The 22,159-nt window shown below is 32.0% G+C and overlaps 1 protein-coding gene across 6 annotated transcripts; it reads right to left on the bottom strand.

Annotated features, from left to right (window-relative positions):
* Positions 1–5,767: 5,767 nt before the first annotated feature.
* On the bottom strand, positions 5,768–17,509 carry LOC145105064 (coatomer subunit zeta-2-like). Of its 6 annotated transcripts, none has more exons than XR_013707221.1 (8): positions 17,447–17,509; positions 16,372–16,531; positions 16,116–16,266; positions 15,953–16,030; positions 15,014–15,098; positions 14,151–14,247; positions 10,766–10,844; positions 5,769–5,955 (listed from the first exon to the last, which is right to left on the bottom strand). XR_013707221.1 is itself a non-coding variant. In XM_079042203.1 (7 exons), the coding sequence occupies exons 1-6, from the start codon at positions 17,465–17,467 to the stop codon at positions 10,785–10,787; spliced, it is 555 nt and encodes a 184-aa protein (XP_078898329.1). In that variant the 5' UTR covers positions 17,468–17,509; the 3' UTR covers positions 5,768–5,955; positions 10,766–10,784. The 6 variants fall into 6 exon arrangements, 4 of the variants coding, with proteins under 4 accessions (XP_078898329.1, XP_078898326.1, XP_078898332.1 ...); XR_013707218.1 differs by lacking the exon at positions 5,769–5,955 and adding an exon at positions 10,540–10,665; XM_079042203.1 differs by lacking the exon at positions 14,151–14,247 and having other exon boundaries at positions 5,768–5,955.
* Positions 17,510–22,159: the final 4,650 nt, after the last annotated feature.

The following is a 22,159-nucleotide window of genomic DNA, read 5'->3' as shown; positions in this document are numbered from 1 at the left end:
CTAGTTATGGACTCCATTAAAACACATAAAGATCAAGAATTAATGTAATAAATTATTAGCATATAATTTCTATGATCTTCTAAACTCATATGTTTATGAATGTTCATATCAAAAATTTCAAGAATCGTAAGTACATATACAAAACTTGAAATTTTGATACGAGCTTTTGAACAAAACTTCGATTTTCAAGTTTTTTTTTTGCATCAAGTATCAAATAAACAAACATGTCTCTGATACCACTGATGGGTTTTCAGCATTCTAACACTCCTATGGTGTACATGCAACCCTAGAAACCTTGGATCTATGTTTGACTAAGATACATGCAAATAATTATTTTTCCAAGGTTCTTATCCTAACTAGCATGGCATGGGGTACTTGAATCAAATAAAACTAGTAGAATTGCTTACCTTGTAGTAGTAGTTGATTGCTTGGAGTTTGAGAGCCTAGCACCAATAATGTGGATGCCTCAAATGGAAGTCACAAATCACCACAAACTTGGAAACTTGAGAGAATAGTCACAAACTTCTTGAAATCGGCCCTCTTAGTTTACACACATCAACTAGTGCAATTTCAAGAACCAAAGCCTCCTTTATATAGTGTGGTGGATTAGGGTTACATCCATGTAAACCCTAATACCCATGTCTTTTCATTTCCATGAGATCCATGGGTTAAAGGTCCATGGAGTATCCATGGACTTTCCATGCAAGCCTAGCCCATTCCAAATAAGCATTAGCCCACACTATATAAATACAAGAGCCCATATTTAATTAGTCATACTTTTGATCTCTAAATTAATTCTAAATTAATTATAGATCAACACTAATTAAATAATATGATTTTATATTAATATATTAGAACTTATAATATATTAATAAATCATAACTGATACTATTCTCAAAAGATTATCCGTAAATTGTTCGGGTGAAGTGCAACCCAAATGGACCATGCCGGGTCGGGTCAAGTACATACCAAATATAGTTATGGACTTAGACACTATATCCAACATTAAGGACACCAGAAAACTCTGTAGCACTGCTACTCTTGAAAGTTTTGAATGAGGGATGTCTCGCCTTCTCTCCCGAAGATTCTCCAGTGGCTTTCTCTTTGCCTTTATCATTATTCTTTTTATGTTCTTCAAGAGTCTTCCGAATAACACCAGTGAGTTTATCCATAATTCGCACCTCACGAGGAGATACTGGAGTGTTCACTTCATCGGGTTGAGGACCTACACCCACCTCAGGGGTATGGCTAGCCACTTGTTCAACCATTGTTCTGCAATATGGAGTAACATTGTATTTTAGAATATATTAGGGTTTATCCTTACCTAATACTCTACTTAAGTGTTTTTTAAAGTTTGTATCCATATACTTACAATGATTCAGTTCATATATTGAACTTCCAATAGTTTAAGTCTAAATACCAATCCGTGGAATTTAGTTCACTTAAACTACTGCTCTGATACCATGATTGAAAGGACCCACACTTTCGTATTTCTGAAAGACCCAAACTTTCATACTTGACAATATAGTTACTCCAAAACATGCTACATGCATATTCATAAAAACAATATTTTATATTGATAAAGTGATTACAAACTACTGGATACAAACCAACTATTTCAAAGTGTTATATATTACATAACTTCGCAGGATTCTATAGTTTTATACATATGGGAGTGCAAAATACAATAGTTTCAAACTATTCGAAAATCTTCTATCAATACAATAGTTTCAAACTATTCAAAAATCTTTTATCAGTATATAACTATACTGGATGCTTATCTCCTGCAAATTGTTAAACATTGAGAGGGTAAGCGGTGACGCTTAGTGAGTTCAATAATAGATACAATATAACGTTATGCCATATATACACTTCAATATGGCAGAAGCAAGGAGGAATAAGGAACAACAAAGGCAAATGTGAATAATGCGAAAAACTTTCCATATCAATCAATGAGACATAACAATTTCCATACTTGATATATAATCAATAAAGTTTCAGCACAAGTGGCACAGAAAATACTCAGGAATATCATTTTGCTAGATTTTTCAGGCTTTCAGCCTTATCTTAGCATACTGCCGAAGCCAAAGTGATGCCTATGTCATACACTTCATGGTCAACGGTACATACCAATACCCAAGTGATGCCTATGTCATACACTTCGTGGTCAGAGGTATAGCCTTGCTATAAAAATAGCAGAAATAATAACACGAGATGATAACATGGAAAAGCACATAGCACATATAACACATAACATACAATTGTTCCTATATATTAAACTCACCGTGAAATAACCGGGGGTTAAAATAGTAATTTGGGCAGCACTTCGTTACTATAATTAGCTTTCTTCGTTGAAAACCGGGAGTTTTCTTGAAAACCGGGCCCTGCGAGTGTTGGGCTTCAAAACCGAAAAGATAAATTTTCCGGGCTTCTCGGCAACTTCGGGGCGTGTTTTCGGGCGTTGGAAATAATCCCAGGGATTCGGGGGAAGTAGAAGTAGAAGAAATATAAGTTAAGGGGTGAAAAAGACACATTTTCTAACATTTACCCGGGAGGTCTCGCACCCCTTATATAGGGTCGAGGTCCGGATCCGAAGCGAGAGGGAGAGGGCAGGTGGCTGCGAGGCTCGGAACACATGGCAGAAGGGGCGAGGCTCGGATGCGAGATGGCTGCGTGCCGGCTTCGGATTGGTCCGACACTTCGGACACGGGGCGAAGTCAGAAGCAAGGCGCGTCGGAAGGTCATTGGACCACACCCTCGGTCAAATCAGCAAGCGACACGCGTCGGACTCAGCGGGTGACTCACCGAGATTGGCCTTATCCTTGCGAGATTCCTCGGAAATTGTGCCCAAATCTTCTAAAATCCATAACTTTCGCATACGGGGTCCGTTTTTGACGTTCTTTATATGCACGCGTAGGGAAAATTATGCTCTACAACTTTCGTTTAGACTTCGTCGGATAATTTTGACTTTATTTTAATATTATTATTTTTAACAGACCGGGACTGGTAAATCCTTTAAAAATTCATAACTTCTTCATCCAACGCCCGTTTTCGTCAGACTTTTTACCGTTGTACTGCTATTGACGAGACCTTCGATTCTCGTTTAGGTTGTGTCGGCTAAAATCACTCGATCTAAAATTCGAGTTTTTAGCTGTTTACTGCTAAGCTGAAACTTATAAAAATCATAACTTTCTTATACGAAGTCAGATTTTGACGTTTTTTTTATCAAAATTCTCGGTTTAACGAATACTACGACTTTCATTTAGATCACTAAGGCTAAAAAGTAGTTTATCAAAAACTCAATTTTTACGTCATTCGGCGCCGTGCCGGTTTTGTCGCGGATCTTCGATTGGTCATAACTTCTTCGTTATAACTCGGATTTCGATGAGGTTTTCGCCTAAATGTTTCTAACGAGATTATCTACAACTTTCAATAATAAAATTTTACTTATTTCAAATTTTATATTTTCGTTAAATTTCGATATTTATCTTTTAATTGGAATCTCATAAGACTTCTAATATTTTCCGAGTGATTCTAAACATAGTTTTACTTCATTTCTAGTAAAAACTATCATTTAGAACTCAATGCTCAATATCACATAATATTTCATAATATTATTTACTTAAAACACGATTTCAAAACGTGTATGTTACAGTTTGTTCATATATAATAAAAACGTAATTATAGCCATGGAATTTTGTAAGTTGAATTTTGACGATTGTATTGATAAAAGTTACATTTCGACGTAAAAAACACGTACACAAAAATAAGCACAAAAAATAAAAAAAATTACGTCGAAATATAGACGAACTCGAATATATGCTGATACGTAAAAAAAATTACGTCGAAATGTAGAAAAACTAGAATATAATATATTTTTATAAGATAACGAACGAAAGTTATTATATGTGACCCGAATGATACATAGGAATGTACATAAAATTAAGTACAAAAATGTAAAAAAAAAAAAAAAAAAACGTCGAAACGTAGACAAACTCGATTATAATATGTTTTTAAATTTAACAAACGAAAGTTATTATGTGCGACCCGCCTCATACGTAAGAAGCGTACATAAAGTTAAACAAAAAAATGAAAAAAAAAAACTACGTCGAAACATAGACAAACTCGAATTTAAACCGGCAAGTTTATAAAAAAAACCATATAATTTTTAAAAAAAAATGACGAAAGAAAGTTGTAAATTAAAATCGAAACGTTGATCATCTTGAATTATACCGACAAATATATAAAAATAAACCCGTAAAAATAGTTTTTTTAGGTTAACGAACGGAAGTTATTAATAAAAATCAAATTATATACAATACAAGGTTAAACACGAAAATTTAGACAATAGACTGGTGAAAGTAACATTTTTCAAAGTTCAAAGTTATATTTTAAAAAGTAAACGGGTGGAAAACAAACTCATAAACATATAGAAAAATTACATAAATGGTCCCTATGGTTTATCTATGGTTATAAATTCAGTCGTTGCTACTTGAGAAGACCAAAATACACACACAGTAACGGATGAACAATAACGGCGTCAACAAAAAAAGTCATTCATGCAAGTATTGGAAACTTGTGTTCGTAATTTTTTTTTAACATGGACTGAGTTTGTGACATTTGGTAAACCATAGGAACCATTTTATAGTTTTGTCTATAAATTAGTATTATTGAGAAAAATCTAATTCTATGGCTGTTTTTCTTAAATTAACGGCGTTTTCGGTAAAACTAGCTGCTAGCGGGTAACTTGTAACGGGTAGCAGATAGCTTGTAGCGTTTTGTTAAACGCTACATGAAGTAGCGTTTTGTTTAGACTAAACGCTAGAAACTTATAGTGCCAAACGAAACTTTTTGTTCAAAACAGAACGTTTTGTCAAACGTTAGAAACTAAAAGCTCTCAAACACTACGCGCCAAACACGCAAAATATTTATTGTGTTTCAATTGGTGATAGGGATCGCATGATTTTAATATGATATATGAACAATAAAGACATGCAAGATCTAATTCTGATTCTTGAGATGATTCCTGCATAAACGCGTTGGCTGAGACGATGTCGTGATGCCAACAATGTATCGTCTATTTCCCAACAAACAAATTATCTTCTTTCTCCAACAACATTTCCCCTTTATTTATTTTTTAAAGGTATACCAACATAACCATATATATTTTGAAAGATTGACGTGTTCAGCAGCTAAGTTTTTAAGAATTTTTTTAGAGCTTTTCATTTTTCACTTTTTTAAACACGAATAAAAGAAAAGGCTTCGCTCATTGGCATGAGATTAAAGTTTTTATTTTAAACAAATTTTTTTTAATTCAAAAATTATTTCAACTAACGTTTAACAAAAATTGCATATCTATTATAACAAAATTACTATATTACCCTAAACAATATAACCTACGTCAGGTCAGTTTCTTCTCACCCTAGTCACCTCATGTCTCTTTGTTTAAAACTCATGAATCATGTCTCTTTGCTATTCATTTTCTTTATTCTAATTAACTTTGTTTTTTTGTAATCCACGAGTATAAAGAAGTACAAAGTCAATTGTCCTCAATTATGTTTTGCATTGGTTTACTATACATACATGCTGTAGGTGCATGACAATTCGATCCACATATATGGTCAATGTTTTTTTTTTTTTTTTTTTTTTTTTTTTTTTTTTTTTTTCTACCTTAATGAATGGCTACTACTCATTCCTCATCATTTAAATTCCACGCTTATGGACTCCAACAACACAACATAAATGCAATGTACACTACGTACTACCCTTAACTGTAAACAAATATTAATTATTGGGGTTTATACCTCTGTCAAAAAAGATTTGATATGCTTAAAATTTTACATCCATTTGCTGCTCTTTATGGTAAAACATGCATAGAGGAATGAGTTGTTTCGTCACATCTTGATGTCATGCTTCTAGTATAATACCATGTACGTTGGACACACAAAGTGCAACCTGCAACGTATTCCCCAAATTAGTTTTTCAATAAACTTTGTAATGCTAGACCTTTTATGTTGCCATTTTTTTTTATCGTACTTATCTTCAAATTTCATATTTTGTTCCAAACATGACTTGAACCTTAGACCTTTGTTCCTTTTGATTATTATTTTTTTTTTGTAAAGAAACATAGTATCTTTGTCAAAAACTCGAATAAAAGCAAAAGTTATAACTTCCGAATTTCATCTAAAACTTACCAACTAGTGATTTTCAAATAGTTTTGTCAAACATGTCAAATACTTTTTGGTAGTTTCTTAAAACCAAATTGTTCAAACGACAATTTGGATTGGACAATATGTCGAGTATTTAAAATTTTGTATTATTTTTATACTAAATAAATAAAAATTATTGATCAAATTGTTGTTGTTGCTGTTGATGTTGATGATGATGCTATTATTGTTGATGTTGATGATAATGAAGTTGTTGTTCTATTATTATTATTATTTCATTTATAGCAAAATTCAAAAGAAACAAAAACTATTATATTTTAGAAAACACCAACTCTACTCTATTCCTATTTCCTTCCAAAGTCCAAACCATAAAAATATATAGAAGTCGTTACTTGTTATTGTTAACTTTTTCTTTTTTGGTTATTGTTAACTAACTTCATTGAACCATTCATTTTTCCTCATCTAATATCATTGTTTAATTCAACAGATTTTTCTAATTCTTAATTTATCAACCGTAAGTTTTTATCTTATATAACTTAAAAGTTGAGGATCAATATCATAAAATTATAAGCAAGTTCACCTAAATAGCTCAAAATTTTTAAAAAGATTTATCACCTAGATTTCATTTCGTTTTAATTAAGTAGCTCAATCTTAAATATTGCTTTGCTTTTATGTAAAACAAATTTTATTTAACCCGACTTAGGCTAAAACTTGTAAAAACAATTATTTTACTTATTTATTTATGAAGATCGTTATCTTCTTTTTCCCAACCCGCACATACATGCAATGATGCTATATTAGTTTCTAGAAAAGGGATAATGACTTAAAAGGGTAATGTAATTTTTGATTTGTACATATTTGGTCACTGAGTTTTTTTTTCCGTCCACATTTACCCCTTCAACTTGTTAAACTGTACACATTCAGTCCTTATGACCGGCTACTCCAGGTTAACCGGGAAAAATGACTTAATAGGGTAATATATTTTTCATTTTGTACACATTTAATCCTTAATATTTTTGTACATATTTAGTCCTTAACATTTTTTTTGTTTCAAAATAAGTCTTTTTTTGTACTCATTCAGTACTTATGAATGATTTCTTTAGATGTTTTCCACGACATCTTATGTGGGACAATCATTGATGTGGTGTTTGGGGTTGTTGATGCTTATCTCCAACGTGATTTCGACTGCTTTGTTGCGTAGATCTTGTGGTTTGGCTTAGGTTTTGTATTCTGAGCGTCGTAATTTTTTTATATGATATCAGATTTTGACGATCTTTATATCCATGTGTTAATTTTTTCATTAAGATTACTCCCGTTAAAATATAATATATTTTTTACTTACGATTTTATAAAAAAAAAACATTCATACATGCATTCATAAAAAAACGTATGAACAGGGGAGGGACGCAGGAATACATAGTAGGTGTTGCCAAAATGAGATAGATGTTGCTGATACATGAAAAATAGGTATAAACGAAAAGAAATCAAAAAAATTTCCACTGCAGACAGAAAAAATAGGTGTTGCCGGTGCAACACTGAGACCAGGCTAAATCTACCCTTGCGTATGGATATAAAAATCGTAAGTAAAAATATATTATTTTTTAATGAGAGTAATCAAAATGAAAGTTGTAGTAGACTAAAATATGAACGCATGGATATAAAGTTCGTTTGAATGGATATAAAGATCGTTAAAATTCGAGATCGTATGAAGAAATTATGACGTTCAGAACACATGACCTAAGCAACCAAGTAGTGGAGATCGCGATGGACATAAGCATCAAAAAGCCCAAACACCTCATTAATGAATGTCCCACATAAGATTTCGTGAGAAAAACCTAAAGAAATCATTCATAAGTACTGAATGAGTACAAAAACAAAAATGACTTATTTTGCAAAAAAAAAATATTAAGGACTAGATGTGTACAAAAATATTAAGGACTAAATGTGTACAAAATGAAAAATATATTACCTTATTAAGTCCTTTTTACCGGCTAACCTGGAGTAGTCGGTCATAAGGACTGAATGTATACAGTTTAACAAGTTCAAGGGGTAAATGTGGACGAAAAAAAAAACTCAGTGACAAAATGTGTAAAAATCGAAAAATACATTACCCTTTTAAATTATTATACCTTCTAGAAAATTACTTTAATTTGATATCATGTAAAACGCGTTTTTTATTAAGTAATTAATTTCTTTTCACCGGATGAGGTATTCCTATTAATCTATTGTTACGTCACCACCATAAACCCGGATTAGTTTTTTAATTATTTAATTTATTTTCTTCAATATTCAACCATCAAACTTTATCCACAAAAGTATGCACACGTAATACGCTTGTTAATTACATAATGGTTTACAATATATTAAAATTAAAATAAGACTAAAAACATATAAAATAAAACATATTTAATGTCTATATATATATATATATATATATATATATATATATATATATATATATATATATATATATATATATAACATGAACTATTTTCGACAAAGTTTTAATCGTCTTAAGAACATATTTCAAGTCTTAGTTTCTTTTAAACAGTGAAAGAGACTCTAAAACTTCATTGATTTATATGATTTTATAAATCAATAAATTTAAGTTTGTATTATTGATTTCAATAATTGTATATAATTTCATTTTGTTGATATCTGTAACCATTATAAAATTGTTGATTTTACTAGTTTAGTTGTTAAAACTCATTAAAAAAATTAAAGTTAGTTAAGCTGAAAAAAACAAAAGTTGGTTAGTATTTAATATTATTAGTTTACATGTTAAATCAATAGTCAAGCAACTCAACAGATTGAAACAAGTTTACATGTTGCCTTTTATATATTTTTTAATATAAATGGAATAAAAAGAAAACTTGAATTTTAAAATCACTTAAAACGTTTGAGGTATAAGTTTGCAAATTTGAAATTTGATTACTATCTAATGGTATCAACCCTAAATCTTATTATTTACATAGCATTTAGTTGTAAATATCAGAAATGTCATCCACCAATATAAATTCTTTTTAACACCCTACAAAAACTTTTTTCAGATATATCATCAACAAAGAGTGCATATTACATAATTGTTTATTTTTTTCAAGTAAATAATACATGTATTCATTTATGTTAGTTCGTTAATATTAAGTTATACTCATTTATGTTTGTTTAACATCTGAACAAAGGAACAAAATAATTTTTTACACGAACAAACAAACAATAAAAATTTCTTTCAATTAGTTTAATTTCTTTTATGTGTTTATGTTCTTGTTCATTCGTTTGTTCGGTTAATTTTAAAAGAATGAACATGAACATGTCATTATTCATGTTCGTTTGATATGTTTCTAGTCCTAAGCAAAGATAACATTTTTTCACTTGTATCAAAACCTTATATTCTTGCAAAATCAAATCTCTTTATACGGTTTTGTAACATGATAGTTTCTTTGTAATAAAAAAAAAATATTATAGGTAGAAAACTTCGATCAGATTATTAGAAAAATAAGTTAATTTAGGTTTTGTATTAGACATTCAATCGGTTGAATGAGTAAGAACAAATATAACACGGTTACGTTCAAATGAGTTAAAGGTCATTCAAAATGTAATAATAAAAAAGTGATGTCGATGTCTCAGACAAAGAAGGGGCCAAACCTCATATTCTTAAAAATGTATAATACATATAATATATTGTTTTCTTTTATACTTTGTAATGTATGTTTATACTAAAAACCCGAATATTAAAAAAATTATATTAATTTATATATAACTGGTCAAATGTGTAACTTGTTATCAAAAGGAAAGGTGTATTTAACATTAGTTTATAACCCGTGCCAAACACGGTTACAAAATTAATTAAACTTTCAATGTAAAACTCAAAATTATCAATCAATTAGTTTAAATAAATTGTTATTTAAGAGATATTTCTTTAGTTATAAAATTATAATCGTTGATTTAAATAAATACGTGACCTTATAATCTGTATTAATTTTATTTTAATGTTTATTTTAATGTTATTAATTTAATGAAATTAGAGTGAGAAACTTAAAATTTAAAATTTGAAATAGAGAATCAATAGGTTGACAAATAGCATGACATTAATTAGAAGGCCTAATAGGATGACCAATGAGAAAAGAAGAATAAAACTATATTTTTATTAAAATATGGATTAACAAATGCTTATTGAAAAAATATATTATTTTTTAAACTATATGATATAATTTAAAAAGTGAAGCAGACATGTCGACAAAGAAGGGGCCAATGTGTATGATGAAATTGGAGAATTTGAAGGGGTATTGTACTGGTGGCGGAAATGGATGGTTGAGCATCTTCAATAATAAGAAATCATTTGTAGTAATCAGTTTAAAATTTAGACGTTACCTTCAATTTGGTTTTATTTGGATAACGACAATACAGCAGGCATTACACAATGCTATTATTTTAAACTTTTTTTTAAATTCAAATTGAAGTTTCATTTTTTGCCCAAATGTTGCACGCTTGATGTTACCTGTACGATATTATTATAAAAGATATATGAAACGTTTATGATTAGTGTGTGGGGTCTTTTCTATATGGCATGTGTTGTGTTTTTACGTATTGAAATATACCTGTGGATAGGAAAACGTATTAACTGAGAAGTGATCTTGTGAAATGTTCACGAGCGGCTACCAAGGCTTGAGTAATTGTCTGTAACCATTTGGAACAAACTTTTCATTAGGAGATTAAAAGGAAAATATAATTTTTTTAATTTTTTTTAGGGGTAGCAGCAAAACTTGCTTTTAAGTGTAAATGATAAATGAACCGGCGTTTTTTAGCTTTTAAAAAAATAATTTTCTAATAATGTCTTAAGGACACACATAAGAAGTATTAATTATAATAAATATTCGATAAAATTGAAAAAATGGTCCCTGTGGTATGTATTTTTTTGGGGTTTTAGTCCAAACCATAACTTTTTTGGATTGGTGATCCTTTTGAGCTAGTTTCGTTGCGTTTTTTGTCCCTGTGAATAGTGAAATGACTGTAATACCCTTGGGGTATTTATTTTCCATTTTAAATTCATTTTTTATTAACTTAATAATTATTTATTCATTTTAATTATTAAAAAAATAAGAGGGCCCACCCCTCACTCTCTCTCTCCCCCTCATGATTCTTCATTTACGACCAAGAACTCCCCACAGGAGTTGGAGTCGTTTTTCCGGCCACCAAGACATTCGAGGTTACCTACTGCCACCGCCCGACACAACCTATTCTGACCATCCTCACAGTCCCTTTTCAATTCAAATCACTTCAAAAATCCCTAAAGCACATTCATATCGGGTTGTAGACATCTAGACAACATTTCATCAAGAAGCTTCATCGCTTCAGTAATCCCACCGTCAAAAATGGTGGCCTCGATCAAAATTGTGTAAGTAATCACCATAGGTTTACAGTTATCCTCCAGTAGCTTATCCAACACCTTCATAGCAAATCCAAGTTTCCCTCTACTACATAGACTCCCGATCAGAATATTGTAAGTAACCACGTCCGATGAAAACCCTTAATTTCTCATCCGATCTAGCACTCTATTGGCTGAATCGATTTGATTCAACTTACAAAACCCGCTGAAGTAGACCCAATTTTCAGATCGATCACTTCCATCATTAACTTAATCGATTCAATATATTTAAACTAGTATCAAACTCGATTGTAGGAGATGAACATCAAAACACCGCCAGAAGATGTATGACACCAAGATGCAGGTGAATCTGGTGACGATTTTAAAGGGAAATGCCGGATCAAAATCTCCATCGATGGAAGATGCTTGGGGGGTGCCGAAGGGGCTTTTTAGACAGTGGAGATGGCAGCAGTAGAGGAGGCTGAAGACCACAGTGGAGATGGCAGCGGTAGAGGAGGCTCGATGTTGTTTGTGTTGGGGTAGCGGGAGCATATGTAACCTCCGTGAGCAGCATCGTCATCATTGAACCACCACATAACACCACCCTCCTAACTCTTCGAGTCGCACCTGAGGAGTTTGTGGCCTCACTGTCGTCGGAGAAGAAGGATGCACCGACGTTTAGTCGCTACCTCAGTGTGTGTGTCTTTTAATCTCAGTGTGTGTATGTTTTGATGAAGAAGACGATCAAGTAAAAAGGGTAAGGGCCCAAATTATGAGAGAGAAAGAAAGAGGGTCCAAATTAATTAATTATTTTCTTTTTATTTTAAATTAAAATGGAAAAACATAAAAAATATATCAGAAATGGCATTTTAGTCTTTTCAATTTTTCAAGGGACCAAAATCACAAGCAAACATAGTCAAAAAGACCACGAAACCAAAAAAAGTCGGGATTTAGACTAAAACCTCAAAAAAATGCATACCACAGGGACCATTTTTGTAATTTTGTCTAAATATTAGGATAATTAAATATGAAATTCATTGATTATATGGAATATTTCTTATTGAAAAAATATGAAATATGTTAATTATGAAGATTATTTTATAGAATTAATACATTTTATATTTAATTATGCTAATATTTTTCATATTTAATATTTTTTATACGTGTCCTTATTACAAATATTAAAAAATCCCTTAAAAAAATCTGGTTAAATGATTATGATTTTTAAAGCGGCGATAATTATTTTGGAAAACATACGTTCCAAACACCATCTCAAGAGATGAATAACAATTATGCAAACAACTTAAAAAAATGGAAATATACACTAAAATCCTTAACTTAAAATAAATAAATAAATAAAGCCGGTTCTACCGATATGACATTAACAATTTAACATTGGTAGCTGACCAATCTTAAAAAAAAAAAAAGATAAAAATATGAGCTTTAGTTTTAAAGTAAATTACAGCTTACAGATGTCGCCGTTATGCTTAAATGAAAATTCTGATTAGGTCCATGAAAGAAATGGTTTTCATTTTTGATCCTCATAGTTTCAATTTTTTTATTCAAGTCCTTCCCATTAATACCGTCAAAATAAAACTATTAAATATGAGTAAATTACCGTGTTGCCCATTATTTTAATATATTTTTAATAATCTTTATTTTTATTGGGCCACGTCATCCCATCTTATCAAAGGATTTGACAAAATTACATAAATAGTCCCTATAGTTTTCTAAATTTTCATATTTAGTCCTCAACATTTTTCATAAAGATGAATGATTCATGTGGTTTCAATTTCTTGTGTTGTTGATCTATAACCCCAAATAAAAGGAATTTTATACACATTTTAATTTCTTTTATCTTTAACTTTTGTTTAATTTTTATTAAAAAAAGGAAAAATTAAGTCCCAACAATACATAAATTTAATTAATTTTTTTTTGATAATGAAATGAAAAATCAATTGTGCTTGTTGCATGTGCTCTTTGAGTTTGATATATTTCAGTTTAATTTTTTTTATAATGTTAGTGAGACATGCAATAAAACTCTAATTTTGAGCTGTCTTGGATCCTTATTTCTTTGTGTTTGATATGTTGTGTAATATTTGTATGTTTTTTTTTTTATGTATTTTACGTGTTCGATTTTTTGATTTGAAAGATGAAAATTTTGAAAGACATATGATTAAAATGGAAAGTGGGCGGTGAAAATGGTGTTGGTAGAAGGTGGAGGTGGCGGTGGAATGGACGGGAAGCAAGGAGAAGAAAGGATGGGGCCGGTATAAGTGTAACGAAGCTATAAAATAAAATAAAAAGGGTGTAAAAGTCATTGTATATGGATCATAGACCAACCACGCAAGAAAATAAAATCATAGGGCCATCCGTGTAACGAAAAAAAGTTAAGGACCAAATTTGTGAATCTAGGAAACCGTAGGGACTATTTATGTAATTTTTGGCAAGGAACTTTTTGTCAAGAGCTGCCAAATAGAGACGACGAAAGGAAATTTAGAGCAACTTTCCAAGTGTTGTACCCATGTTCCACGATTATAAAGTGGAGATGACTGATGAGATTTAGAATTTAAAAAAAATATATAAAACATATATGCATTTTAAGAGTAAACTTGTACCCATGTTCCAATTACAACCACATGGAGCCACCAAAGACTTCTTGAGCTATGCAACTCAAGGGAACGTATATAGGATGTGGCCCAGATAGCTGAAAAGCTGCACAATCAACCAAAAGACCTTACCAAAGACCTTAACTTGTGACTTGTGAGGGATAAAAAAAAAAATCTTTCATGGACCCAATCGATAATTTTCATATGAGCATAGAGACGATGTCTGTAATTTACTCTTTAGTTTATAAAAGAGAAAAAGAAAAATATGTAGTTACTTTGATTCAAAAGATTTACTAAATAACCCAAAATTTTCCTTATGCGTCCAAATAGCCACCAATTTCGTACTAACTGATTGTGAAATGCACTATTAGTTGCGAGATAAGTCACCCTATTTAAAGCATTTTTTTAGACTTCTTACTTTTACACCATTTTTTTTTCTTGAAAATTTGTCTCAAAGTAAAACTTTATTTCGTATTATAAAGCTTCTTTTTGCAGTGAAAATGGCTTTTGAAGATCAATATAGCAAAAGAACTTCAAACAAAATGCTTTTTTTGATTAAAAAATTATTGACTTTCGTAATAATATAAATGATTCATATTACAAAGAACAATTTCCTAGTAAAGGATTTTTTAGATTTAAAATTTTTGGTTTGAGTCATACAAAAAGGCAATTTCAAAGCAAAAAATAATTTTGCATCGGCTTATTGTGAAATTGGTGGCAATTTTGTGTTATAACTTATAAGACAATTTTTGGGATATTTTGTAACAAATCTTTAAGTCAAAGTGGCTACATTTGTCTTTTTCTCGTAACATAATTGATATATTTTAATTAGCATAATTAAAGATACAATAGTGGAATTAATTTGTATGTACCTGTTCAGACAAGGGAGTCTCATCATCCATGATGTTTGTAACTACTTTTCTGGCAATTGTATTTCCATCCGTTTCAAGAATCATTCTGTCACAGTTTTTAGCAAGTCATCAAACATTTCATTATTTTGATACATATAAATGCATACACACATGTGTGTAAAGTTATGAATGAAATTGAAGATAAGATTAATATGCACAAAACTATGATGATTATAAAGAATGCAAAAAACTATCATGACAACATATTTTCTATTTGTGTTTATTTAGTTTTCTTGGGCATCATGAATATGCTGTATGCATGCTGTCATTGTCCGCTTATCACTATCCTAAGCCTACCTTAGAAATAACCAAATAAAAAGAGGAAAGAAATATGCCTAGTATAAGCCCATGCTACCCTAAAAAAGAAAAGAATTATGCCCATAATTTCATGCTACCCTAAACAATCTGAGACTCCATAAATGGCTAAAATAGAAACCCGTACTCTATCTTTTAGTTAATAAAGGTGTTCAAAAAGTTTAGGACAAAATCCTAAATGGAAACTTTTTATGGATAATGAGAAATTATTTAATTATATACTCAAGTCAACAAGTGGTATTTAATTACCAATAATACATGCTTTAGCATTTTCAAATAATTCATTGTCAAAAGGTCTTGTTTTTTAAGGTTGTGTTTGTTACACAAGACAGAACTGGACACACTTTCTCTGGCCATTTACGATTTTAATGTTGAGAAGGGTATAAATGTCTTTTGCACATACGAGATACCAAGAGCGAGTATCTGTCCCACCTTATTCTGCACACAGGCATGTAAAAACTAAGGCCTAAGCTAATTTGAGGGCATTTTTTTCTTATTAAGAACCAGGGTTGACTAGAACATGAACAAAAAAGCAAGAAAATGAAACTAGAGTGACCGATTCAAATACAAAATGTAGTTACCTACCCTCCATCAACAATCTCATCAAGGCATAAAAACATCATATCTAAGTTTTCAAATGCCTCCCTTTGGTCAATGTTACCCCTGCATCAAGAACTTAAGGAGATTACACCAGGAAATGGCAAACGTTGATTATTGAATATCTGTAAGACTGTAACAATGCAGAAACCTGAGTAGAAGAATAACTGCTTCAGAGAAACCCTGCAGGACAGTGGCCAAGGCCAATTCATTTTCATCATCACCTCCAGTTACAAAAAACTGCAAGTCTTGTATGAACTTATACACCACAACATTATTCTCAAACATCAATATCTCCGCTGCTTATAAACAGAGATAAAAAGGAGAAAAAAGTCATTTTGATTTAATGTCGTTGAAAGCATCTTAATAGGCAAGAATTGTGAAAGATAAAAAGTTAAAAACCATACGTTCAGTTCGTGCATTAGTCTTCTGTGTTTTACTGAAGATGGACCTTTCAAAAGCTAACTTTTCACTGTTGGTTTCCCATTCATCTGTATAATACTTAACTGCTACACGCCTTCCTTCAGAGTCCAGAAGAAGGACATTCTTAATGATAGGACATGCATCCTATAATACAACTCGATCAGAAACATTACATATATATGTCAATCAGTAGATGAAAATATGAGATAGTTCCAGAAATATTACACTACAGAAACCAATAACACCAATTTTAGTGGCATTGACAAGTATGAGGAGCCAATTTTCACCCCAAACTTCATTTCCTGAGGATCTAATTGGGATAAAAGCTGAGCCAGACTGAAACTGATCAAATGCAGCTAATTTTTGCCACATTTAACACTGTTATTACTATAAATTACAGCTTTAACTGCTACATTATGAATAAAAATTGTTTGAAAGCCAACGGATGACTATAGATGCTCTAGAAACATTACATAAATATGTCAAGCTAGAGATGCAATAATTTAGAGAATAATACAGCACAGAAACCAATATGTAGATGCCATTTCCACCTAAACTTCGTATGAGTGAGGATGTAATAGGGATAAAAAGTGAGCTGAATCCGAATCACCTCTGACTTTGAACATTCAAACAGAAACAGATCAAACTTAAATAATTGGTGCGACATCAACTCTAAATTACAACTTCAATTGCTACATTCTAAATTATAATTGTTAAAAACCACCATACGACTATAGATGCTGCGTATTGAACCTCCTACCACTGAAAGAAAGCCTATACATGCTCTAAGAAACATTGCATAAATACGCGTAACACACGCAATCAAATAACAGAAGAAGTTGAGGACAGTTGATCTGTGCAATGTACGAGAAAAAAGGAGTGAGTAACTACATAATGCATATCGTAGACACGTAAAGAACCGATCTAATGCGAACAATCATATCTCTAAAAGACCACGAAACAATCTCGTGTATGATTACATAGCAATTACAATGACAATCTAGTCGGAAATTCATAGCAAAGATCACATGTAACTTCAATAGAGAGAAAGAAATATACTCTACGTGCGAAGATCGCCATTGACGAATAGATTCGGTTAGCGGAGCACTGAAATGCAAAAGGCAAATGACGGTTTGCTACCAAGAAAAAAGACTATATAGTAATATAGGTTCGCTTTTGGGCTACCACGTTCTTTTTCGTTTTTAGTATAAATGGGCCTGGGCCTACAAAAAACAGCTTTGGATAGAGCTGCACATTAGCGGTCTCGGATCGGTTTCTTTTTGGGGTCGGTCTTGGAACGATCCAGTTTTTTCACACCGGCCCCGAACGGTCTCGGGCCGGTCGTTTTCGAGTCCGGTCTTTTTACGGATCGATCTTTTTCGGGTTGGCCTTGGTCTTTTTTCTGTCCAGTTTTGTGGTCTTTTTTTGCGCATTTTTTGGTTGGATTTACGAGTTTTTTTGGTTCGGTTTCGAAATTTTTCGATTCTTTTGTTTCGGTTTCAAGTTTTTTCCGTTAACAAATCTGTGATTAACAACAAATGATAGATTAAAATTTATTAAAAATGGTAATTTAAATTTAATAAAAGAAAAAAATGAAATAAATTACATAATATGAAATTAAAAATTATGTAATTAACACAAAAATGATATATTTATAAAGTTTGGCTACCGACTTTTTTTTACACCGCTCTTGGACCGGTCTCAGTCGGTCTCGGACCGGTCTTGTGTCGGTCTCCGGAACAATTCGGTCTTTTTTGGGACCGGTCTCGAAAATGTTCGGTCTTTTTCGGACCGGTCCTTGACGGTCTCGGACCGGTCTTTTTTCGGTCTGGTCTCGTTTTAGACTTGTTCGGTCTCGGTCCTTTTTTGGGTCCGATCCAATACCGATCTTTTTGTACAGGTCTACTTTGGGACAGAAAGTTACACTTCACATATATTAAACTCCTTAGTGGCATGGTGCCTTATTGAGTCCTAGACTGTGGGGTCCATGGCCCTCTTGCTATTGATTTTATTTTTTGTTTATGAAATAGTGACGAAGCTTTTTCAATTCTGAACTGTTATAGAAATTTAGACTAAGATTGGAGCGGTCTAGAACCCATTGGCGATCCTTTATCTTCAGGTATCCATTGTTTTTTATTGGTCTTGAGTTGGTCCCGAATCGGTATCGGGTCATGCCTAAACCGGTCTTGTGAAAACGAGTCTCAGGTCAAGTTTTGTCTGAACTGGTCTTGGGTCTTCAACGACTAGTTTTGCTTCCAACGACTACTTAACGTTCTAAAATGCTCTTGCATCCATTCCAACAGCTCTTTACAAATAAAAAAAATCCACCAATCTTGTATTTTGTAAATACCTCACTCTTTCCAACTATCTTTCCACCCAAATTTTTCTTTATTTATTCTATTCTTCCATTCTAAGTTTAATTTACTTACAATGTCGAGAGAAGAAGGTAGTATCTATGTCGGTCGGTCTGATTTAGATCCAAAGAGGAATGGAACAAAGGAAACCATACCATAGCGATTTAAAATAATTTCATGAAAAACAAGCAAAACAACAAATATTTGATAGATGTGATTGATGAACAAAGAGTCGTGATTTTTCCACTAAAAGTTTTTATCCATACACATAAAAAATTGTTTATAGACATTTATACCTCTCTATTTAGTTGAAGAAACATATATCAACTGAACTTCCAAGTTTTATAGACTTAATTTATTTTTCTTCTTCGTACCCTGGTTTGCGTCCCTCCCACTGCATATGTGACAATTGAGACAATCGTCACCGACCACCGATTGTAAAAGAACTCGGAAAATGATAAGTATCTAAGCACAAGACTTAGATCTCAATATATAAGAGAAAATCGACCAAATTATGTGTAAATCACATAATTAAGTATGCTAAAAGTTGCGTTAATTAGTGTGAAAAACTAACATATTAGGAAAGTATGTTACAAGACGATTTCAAGGATGTAAATTTCATAAAAATCTAACTTCGATTAGAGGAGTTATGATTTTTGTAGAAAATAAAATCAACCGCATACATAAATTTTACAACGTCAAAACAATACTAAGAGATTGGTTAAATTTTGACTAATGTCATTAAAAGGAAAGTCGTAATATTTCTCGAGTGGAGAACAATAGTACAACAAACGCTGAAAACGGAGGTCGTATGAAGAATATATGATTTTTAAAAAATCATTAAATTTTACCCCGTTAGGCAAAAAGGTGAAAGCCAAAATTAGCTGAAACAACCTAAAGGAAAGTTGTAGTACTAATTGAGACCATTCCGTAGATATAAAGAAGGTAAAGATTAGAACTCGTACGCAAAAGATATGATTTTTACAAAACCAATTTTGTGTGCGCGAGGTGCATGTCTTGCTCGACGCGCATGTCTGACACCTAGATTCGTCGAGATATGAGAGACGTGGACCACCAGGAAGGTGACACGTGGCAAGTTTTGGATGAGCTATATCACACCCCCGAACCAGACGGCGAAATCGTCCGGGGGCTCGTGTGACTATTAATTGAATTATCATCACAGTGAATATACACGAAACATAACACAATCATAACCAAACATTACATATTACAACTGATATTGTTCACATCAAGTACATTGTATTAGGTTACATGTTCCCAAAATATAAATTGTACGATGATTTGACATTACACACAATAAATTTCCTACACTTGAAAGTTCCCCTGCTTAACGGTTACCTGAGAATACAAGTTATTTTGAAAACGGTCAACATATATAATGTTGGTGAGTTCATAAGCATGTTTAAATGAAAGTCATTGTATTGTTTGTAAAACCCAGAAAATACGATATTTTCTGTAAAAAGTCTGAAAAATTATGTGAAAATCGAGTATAGATGCATGTGTGAATTTCATAGTAGTAACATGTATAAGTAAACGATCCAAAATTTCCTTGTATTGTATCTGTTGTAAGTAGAAGGTAATGAAAAATAGTATTTCCCCCAGAAAATCCGATATTTTATGATTTATAAAAGTGTGGTAGTCCTTGCATTATCGTATGAATTGTTTCGTATTAATATGATTTAAGCACTTGAATTCCCGTAATGTACTGATGATAATGGATCTCTGTGTGAGTCGTTATAACCATGCATGATAGTGACTAATATTCCTGTCTTGGCATTTTCCAAACGCCGGATTTTGATCAAGGTTTTGTCACCCTAGACTGACCTAGTCTAACTGTAGCGAACAGCTCAGGTGTGGGGGAGTCACCCCCGTATAGATCTATACACAAACTCTCGCTTTCCCTCCAGGAGACTCTGATTATAACTACAGGCTACGACCATACACTCAATGGAGTCAACTGAAAAGTCTCACTAGATTCCAGTTATTGCCACATGAATATGTATACATTATATGTATTTAGAATTTCGAACACCAGATGATACATGAATATGAAAGGATAAGGCCCAACAAACATGAAGAAAAAACAACTATGGCCCATTAGACATGTAAGTTATTTCCAGGCTTATTAAGTATGTCATAGACACATTAAATCCCATTAAGCATACGATGAATTATTCCAGGCTAAATTAGCATGTAAATGGGCCACTAAGGCCCAATGACATGTAAAGACTAATTTAGGCCCATTAAGCATGTAATTGGGTCACTAAGGCCCAATAGACATGTATTGAATATATTGGGCCCAATAAACATGCAAATGGGTCACGAAGGCCCAATAAGCATGTATAGCAAGTGCTAGGCCCAATGTTCGTACCATTGTTGTATTTCGTTTGTTTGTTATAGTATGAATTCTTTTGGTTGAAACGTTTACCCATAATGGTATAAAAGTCAAATGTTTGGTTATAACGATATTTTTAGTTTATATAAAAAAATATACCATTTTAACCCTTAAGTTATAAATATTTATATCTTCGGTCCAGTTGTTTAATAATTGACATATTTGGCCCAAAAATACATTTTTGGCGATTTCAGCCCCTTTTTCACCGAATATTTTATTTTTAACCCTTGTTTAAATAAAATGACATTTTTGGTCCTTTTTGGTGAAAATAACATTTTTAGCCCATTAGACCATCAAACCTAGCATTTTCGGCACAATTATAAATTTATTTTACAATTTCGGTCCAAAATACGTTTATTGACATTTCCAGCCCTTATTTTGTAAAAATTTACATTTTTGGCCCAATTTCCGAAAACTTTACATTTTTGGCCCGATTTAGAAATAGGTGTCATTTTTAGCCTATATTTTGTTAATTTCCTGTTTTTGGCTCAAGTTTTGATTAAATAACATGTTAACCCCTAAAAACTCATATATTTTGCATTTTGGGCCCAAAAACTATAAGGCTCAATTTTTAAGCCTATTATGCTAAAATTTACCCTTTTGGTCCTTTGAAAAGTGTAATTATCATAAAAACCCAATTTTATGCAAATATGACCTTTTTGATCCTTATAAAAACCGTAAGTGGCAAAATTTCCCAAATCTTTTGTTTACTTGTCAAAAATGATCCTTATACAAGATCTTTGTTTTGTTTTTCACATCTTAGGCATGTATAACACTTTTATCCTTGTAGTATGATGTTTAGAGTGTTTTAGTTTATGGATCTCGCCCATTTTTGTTAGAGTCTTCGAGATTCATCAAGATCTATCACATAATCACAACATAAACCAAGAAAATCACACATAACATGCATAAATACATAGATCTACACATAAACACTTGTATTCTCCCCCAAAAACATGTAAAAACTGAAAACAAGGGGGTATGAACTCACCTTTGCTTGTT

The sequence above is a fragment of the Lactuca virosa genome, chromosome 1 (genome assembly GCF_052849685.1).
Source record: "Lactuca virosa cultivar CGN04683 chromosome 1, Lactuca_virosa_CGN04683_v6, whole genome shotgun sequence".
NCBI classification, from domain to species: Eukaryota; Viridiplantae; Streptophyta; class Magnoliopsida; order Asterales; family Asteraceae; genus Lactuca; species Lactuca virosa.
Note: the sequence above shows the minus strand (reverse complement) of the source record. Positions and strands in the feature narration are given on the sequence as shown.

What these genes read in the sequence shown, in the direction of transcription:
- LOC145105064 (XM_079042203.1), bottom strand. Translation starts at nt 17,467, where the DNA reads ATGGCGATCTTCGCACGTAGA. An exon ending in GACTAATGCACGAACTGAAC is followed by an intron (nt 16,267 to 16,371) that starts GTATGGTTTTTA and finishes TCTGTTTATAAG; the next exon opens with CAGCGGAGATATTGATGTTT. An exon ending in AGACTCCCTTGTCTGAACAG is followed by an intron (nt 10,845 to 15,013) that starts GTACATACAAAT and finishes AAATGGTTACAG; the next exon opens with ACAATTACTCAAGCCTTGGT.